At 40.5% G+C, this 6,699-nt stretch overlaps 1 protein-coding gene across 2 annotated transcripts in view; it reads right to left on the bottom strand.

The window, feature by feature from the left end:
• lmo1 (LIM domain only 1) overlaps window positions 1-6,699 on the bottom strand; it is a 35,974-nt gene that overhangs the window by 5,761 nt on the left and 23,514 nt on the right. Inside the window, exons 2-3 of one of the 2 annotated variants that reach the window (XM_016502332.1) lie at window positions 6,127-6,281; window positions 5,429-5,487 (exon numbers count right to left, since the gene is read on the bottom strand). In XM_016502332.1, coding sequence (XP_016357818.1) covers window positions 5,429-5,487; window positions 6,127-6,281 — 214 coding nt within the window. Of the gene's footprint in view, window positions 1-5,428; window positions 5,488-6,067; window positions 6,282-6,699 lie in introns of both variants that reach the window. The other variant, XM_016502333.1, reaches the window with a different exon arrangement.

The following is a 6,699-nucleotide window of genomic DNA, read 5'->3' as shown; positions in this document are numbered from 1 at the left end:
CTACTTCAGTCTGTGTGCATTGAATTTATTTAATACACGAGTTTCACAATTTGAGTTGAATTACTGAAATAAATGAACTTTTCCACAACATTCTAATTTATTGAGATGCACCTGTATCTACTAGTCATTCTTCGATCTTGGAAAGTTCTCAGATGGCGGGCCACATAATCCCAACATTTGCAGACTCACATTCATGGTCAGAGGCAGAAGGAAGGATTAAGGCATCTGTCTGAAGGAGCGTGTTCTCTAAAAGGGAATAGCGCACAGATAGTGGTCGAACACATTTCAAATGTCATGCCTTAATGCTGGAGCAAGCAACTGGAGTTGGGAGTTCAATGTTGTGTTATCCTGGCTCGCTACTGAAAAGGTGGTCAGAGTCCCTGGGGATCCCGAACAATTTCTTATGGCTCACGTCCATCATGTTGCACAGTAGAGGGTGTTACAGATGACATCACAAGACCCATTTTCCCTTCTTTTCTAAATCAGGTCACAGAAAGCACAGGAATGGCAGTTACTGGTTGTTACTGACTTGTGAAAATTCAGGGACCTCTTGATGGTTTAAGAGCAGAGGAGTCTTCTTAAAAGAGAGGGACTCCAGCCACCCACCCACACACACCCACCCACACCCACACCCCCACACCACACACACCACACACACCACACACACAGTGACAGATAACCGGGCTTCTGCAAAGAAATCTGTGGTGGTTTAATTGTAGGTTTTTGCAGCACCATGATGGCCCGGCTCAAAATGGAGACTTTACTGGTGGTTAATTTAAGTGGATTAGGAGGTTACAGAAACTCATTTGAAAGGTCACCAGCAAACTTTGAAATACAATGGCTTGGATTTTCAGGCAATATAATTCAAGATAAAGTGAAACCAACCATTTTATCAGCAAGGCCATTTAATGTTATTCCAAACAAAATGTGTTCAAGAGCTTCCACGCCTAAAACGTCCATTGTGCATCGTTTTTGCTATACGAGTTGTCATTACAAGCTTAACTTTTTAATTGTTTTCTTGAAAACAAAGCAGTCTATTCAATAACAGATACTGTGATAAGATTAATGAGCTCTCAACTCAATGTAGCGTTCCTTTAATGTTGTCATAGCCTCGGCAAACTAAAAATCTCAAAGTCCCCTGCGCACCAATTCCACTGAACAGGAGTGAAAAAATTTACAAGACAATAAAGGAAAGGAGAACAGAGCTTTTCCCTTCATAATCTTGTTTGTGTTTAACTAAACTTTAGTATTAAAGCTGAAAGCCTTTGCTCATTGTTCTCTATGATTCCCTGTGGCTCTGTGTAGACAGGTGTTTCTCTTCTGGTGTTTCTTCTTAACTCCTCTGAAGTCGGCATCAGCTTCCTTCCCTTTAATGTCTCTCTGTGATTAGACTTCAGCTGTTCTAGTCCTTTGCAAATTCACATGTACAGTACTGAACCACAGTCTCTGTGAATGCAAGTAAAGTTTAAAATACAGTGGGGTTCAATAGTGTAAGACCACGATGAAGACCTGGAATGTTTCCCCCTGGAATGTAATATATACAGTGGGTACGGAAAGTATTCACATCTGTTTGTTCCATTTATCTGTTTTATATATCTAATAATAATAATTATATCTATACATCGAATGATATATTTACTACATTATTAAACATCTAATATGTATAGCATACAAATAAACACATAGAACGTATATCAATACATCAGACATTTGGACCCCACTGTCGTGTTTGGGGTCAACTGTATTGTGTTCAGGCATAGTAGTTAATCTTCAAAGTGAGATACGGTTGATACTGGGATTGTTTCCACTTAAATTATATGACTAATGTCGTTTTTGCCTCATAGGGATAGCTGTGCTTGCTCAGTAGACTATTTTAACATCAAAATGCACCAAATGATTGCTGAGACTTATCTCTGCCCTTTAATCATACTCACATGCTGGCTAGTAATGGATGTGCCATCATTAGGAGGAGGTGTAATCTACTTTATATTTCAATTAAAAGCACCCTTCTTTGATTAGTAAATGACTGATGTGTCCCCCCATAATATAATGCAATGGTTCAGATTAAAAAAAGAAAATCAGTTCAGGGGTGAATGCAATCAAAACAGAGGCACTCTCAACTCTCTGGTCATAAGGTCAAAGGAGTTTTGACCCAAGCAAAACAGATTAATCTATTTTTGTGTGCAGTAATGAAAGAGTATGGCCTGAAAGCTTATAAATCCTGCTATACTTATATATTAAGGAAACGGTCAACTGTAATAGCTCAAGCTAGTTTGTGTAGTGGTGGGGCTGTGTGTTTTCATGGGGTGTGGGTTCATTATGGCTCTACAGTACTCCTGAAGGACAAAACACAGAAGCACAGCTCATAATAAATGTGCGCATGGCAGGGCTCCAAAAACCCAGCTGAAAATAAAAGGAATGCGTTTGATCCGCCCGCCTGTCTTTAATGAAGTGCCTCCCTGTATTGGAGGCTAATTTTGGGTGAGATTTCAGCTTCATTACTGAAGGCGAGCGGGCTGATTTTCCAGTGGTGCGCTGGAGGTGAAGTTTAGGTGGGAAGCCCTGCGTGGAGTCTCAATCACTCGCGTTTAAAGCGAACGAAACGATGCTTCCTCGCACTGTCAGCACGGAGAGGGATACTTCTTAATTTGTTCCTTAATAGAATTCATATCCAGCATCTCCAGGCATTAAGTAGCACACATTTGTCACAGGCTGAAGAGCAGATGAGTGGGCTAGATTTCATTAGGACCTCAGAGCCAGTACAGAGGCAACAGGAAGCTCATTGTGCGGTTTCCACCTTTCTCTGCTTTCATTCTCTAGCAAACCAAAAAAGTAATTGCAAGCATTTGGGGCTTATTTAGATTTTTTTTCATTCCATTCATTTTATTACCACACATGCCTCGGTGTACCTATTAGGAACCTTGTTGAGGTTACACTAACAGTATCATATCAGTCGTGATGTGCAAATTGTGTAATGGCCAGTGTTATTTTTACTTTTTTTGTCTTGTGACAAAAGTATCAGTTAAATTTAGTCAATATTTTGTCTTGTCATGTTCATTCATTACATGACAAAAACATTACATTTTATTTCCATTTATATTTTAGCTGACTATAGTGCAATATGAATCATAATATTCAAACATTTTATACAGTATATTAATTGATTTTAACATTTAACAAACTCATGTAAAAACTAATTCATGCGAGTTCCTGAAGTAACATTGTATTGTCCACAATATTCTTTACATTTTAGAATATTTACAGTCACAATATGAGATATGTACGGTGGCCGAGAAGTGCAAAGCAGATCACAATTCGGAAAACAAAATAACAAATTACAAACGCAAATGCAAGTCTAAAAAACAAAATAATTCAGAAAGCACAACAACAATTCAGAAAACATTATAACAAGTCAGAAAACACAATGACAAATCCGAAAACAAATTTACAAGTCAGAAAACACAACGACAAATCAGACAAACCGGTTTAGTTAAAAGTGGCTGTAAAACATCAGCTCCAGTGGTGCAGATGGATAAGTGCGTGCCCTTGGCTTTTTTACGCGATCGACCCGTCTTTGATCCCGCCTTTTGCCTAACTTTTTTTTTCTCCCTTTTCAAATCTCGTATTAGCAATGGATTCTATTTACACTAAGTGAAAATAGCAGTATTTTTAGCAATATGGTATTTACACTAAACTTTTTGATTATTTCCTTAATTTTTATTGAAAATAAATGCCTTTACGATGTGATACGAGATTTGAAAAGGGAGAAAAAAAGGCGATCGATTGAACCCAGGTCGATTGCGTCAAAAAGCCAATGTCAAGCACTTAACCATCTGCGCCACTGGAGCTGATGACTTACAGCCCCTTTTAACTAAATGTAAATATACACTCCGTATTTTTTATTCCAGAGTAAGGGCAATTAATACAATACATTTAAACTGAGCTACTTTAATACCATCTCCGAACTTTCTACCACGACTCTGCTGTTCTTCGGCTGGCTCTTCCTGTATATGTTGATTGACAGATGTCTCGTCCAGTCAGCGGTGAGTAATCCCAAACCAATGGCGCGGTCTCAAACTATACCTACCTCTTCCGGTTTGTCTGATTTGTCGTTGTGTTTTCTGACTTGTAAATTTGTTTTCGGATTTGTCGTTGTGTTTTCTGACTTGTTATTTTGTTTTCGAATTTGTCATTGTGTTTTCTGACTTGTTATAATGTTTTCTGAATTGTTGTTGTGCTTTCTGAATTGTTATTGTTTTTTAGACTTGCATTTGCGTTTGTAATTTGTTATTTTGTTTTCCGAATTGTGATCTGCTTTGCACTTCTCGGCCACCGTAGATATGTGCTAGCCAGAGTTTCTAAGTTAGTTCAAGTTATTATTCTTTCTAGATTTTTGTTTTAAAAATGATTGTTAGTGAATTGTTTAACAAGGGTTGTTGTTTTTCATACCTCTTATTTGAAACCATTTTATTTTCATGATGCACATTTTTAGAAAATAAATAAATAAATAAATAAAAATCAGTAATAATTAACTCACCGACACATCATTCCAAACCTGTGTGACTGTGTAAAGTCAGTGTGGTCAAAAGTTGTTTTGACCCTGTTGACCTTCATTAAATGGCAGTTTTTTTGTGTTCCACAAAAGAAAGTCAGTCAAACCTGTTTGAAACTACATGAGGGTGAGTAATGATGACAGAATTTTAACTTTTGGGTGAACTATCCCTTTAACAGTTAATGACGACAGTGCTGAACTGCATGTCTTACTGGGAAGGGCCCTACCAGTGGGGGCTCTTTGGGGAGAGCAGCTTGGTGATAAATGACTGGATCTGGTTGGGAGACCCCAGGGACTGGGATTTAACGCCCAGGAAATAATCATGTTTAATTTAGCAAGCAGATGGCTCAGAGATAGGAAGCAAAACAGATCCTTAGACCTGCAGTTCTGCCACTCAGCTGCCTGGGGTGAGCTGAAAGTCCATACACGCACTCATACGCAGCGGTTTATCGCTCAACTTAGAAAATGGGCGACACGTCACATTCATGTAAACATGCAAAACCTTACCCGGCTAAACATAAACAATCACTACAAGATGCCACTTCAAGCTGTTTGCTCACTTGTGCAACTGGGACTTAATTGGAACACACAGAGTCTGGGTCGGTACACTGCCATGAGGAAAGAACAAGCACTTAATCTTCTGTAACAGCCTCAAAGAAAACATCATTTACAAGCTAAAAAAAAATTCTTCTAACCCCACAAGTTAGCAGATAAACGCAACAGGAGAGAGAGAGAGAGGACAGGGCCAGGAATGAGACAGGCAGGGTGGCAGTCATCGGCTGTTAAATGAGGGTGTACTTTTCTGAATGTCATGCAGCCTGAGGTGTAACAAGCCCTTTCTCCTTTGGCAGCACTTTGACTGCAGCGTGTTCTTACCTCAGGTAGTCCCTGCGACAGAGGATGAGATTGGCTTTGGTGTAGAGGGTGGAGCCCACCTCCCCCAGGCGCCCAGGAAATAATCATGTTTAATTTAGCAAGCAGATGGCTCAGAGATAGGAAGCAAAACAGATCCTTAGACCTGCAGTTCTGCCACTCAGCTGCCTGGGGTGAGCTGAAAGTCCATAGACGCACTCATACGCAGCGGTTTATCGCTCAACTTGGAAAATGGGCGACACGTCACATTCATGTAAACATGCAAAACCTTACCCGGCTAAACATAAACAATCACTACAAGATGCCACTTCAAGCTGTTTGCTCACTTGTGCAACTGGGACTTAATTGGAACACACAGAGTCTGGGTCGGTACACTGCCATGAGGAAAGAACAAGCACTTAATCTTCTGTAACAGCCTCAAAGAAAACATCATTTACAAGCTAAAAAAAAATTATTCTAACCCCACAAGTTAGCAGATAAACGCAACAGGAGAGAGAGAGAGAGGACAGGGCCAGGAATGAGACAGGCAGGGTGGCAGTCATCGGCTGTTAAATGAGGGTGTACTTTTCTGAATGTCATGCAGCCTGAGGTGTAACAAGTCCTTTCTGCTTTGGCAGCACTTTGACTGCAGTGTGTTCTTACCTCAGGTAGTCCCTGCGACAGAGGATGAGATTGGCTTTGGTGTAGAGGGTGGAGCCCACCTCACCCAGGCGGCAGTCGCAGCAGGCACATTTCAGGCAGTCTTCGTGCCAGTATTTGTCCAGGGCCTTGAGCAGGTAGCGGTCTTTAATCTTACGGTTGCAGCCGGCGCATCCCTTCTGTTTTCCTTTGGGCTGGACGGAGAGCATCGGCACACCTGTGGCGATAGGGAGACAAACACAGAGCGTTGTGATTTACTGCCTTGCTAAACCAGTGACTTTTCATGTTCCGTGCTCTTTGATAAGGGTGGTGACTCCACCGAAGCTCGGGCCGCTGTTTCATATGCATTAGCCACGGACGCTCTTCCGCACAGATAGCCGTGCGGGTCACTTTGGACTGCGTTCATCCGTCGCTGCCCCCGCTAGGCCTGTCACGATAACAACTTTTTGTTGTGTGATATATTGCCCCAGAAATAATTGCGATAAGCGATATTATTGTAATTTTAAAGACCATTTTATGCCACTGAATATATAATCATAATGTAACGGCATAATAATGCAAGAAGGCCTACACACTTCCAAAATATTAGATACCTTAAAAAACCTGAATAAATAGTAAATAAACATTTTCTAACA

The sequence above is a fragment of the Sinocyclocheilus anshuiensis genome, unplaced genomic scaffold (genome assembly GCF_001515605.1).
Source record: "Sinocyclocheilus anshuiensis isolate Anshui unplaced genomic scaffold, SAMN03320099.WGS_v1.1 scaffold1099, whole genome shotgun sequence".
NCBI classification, from domain to species: Eukaryota; Metazoa; Chordata; class Actinopteri; order Cypriniformes; family Cyprinidae; genus Sinocyclocheilus; species Sinocyclocheilus anshuiensis.
This window is presented reverse-complemented; position numbering and strand designations above follow the sequence as displayed.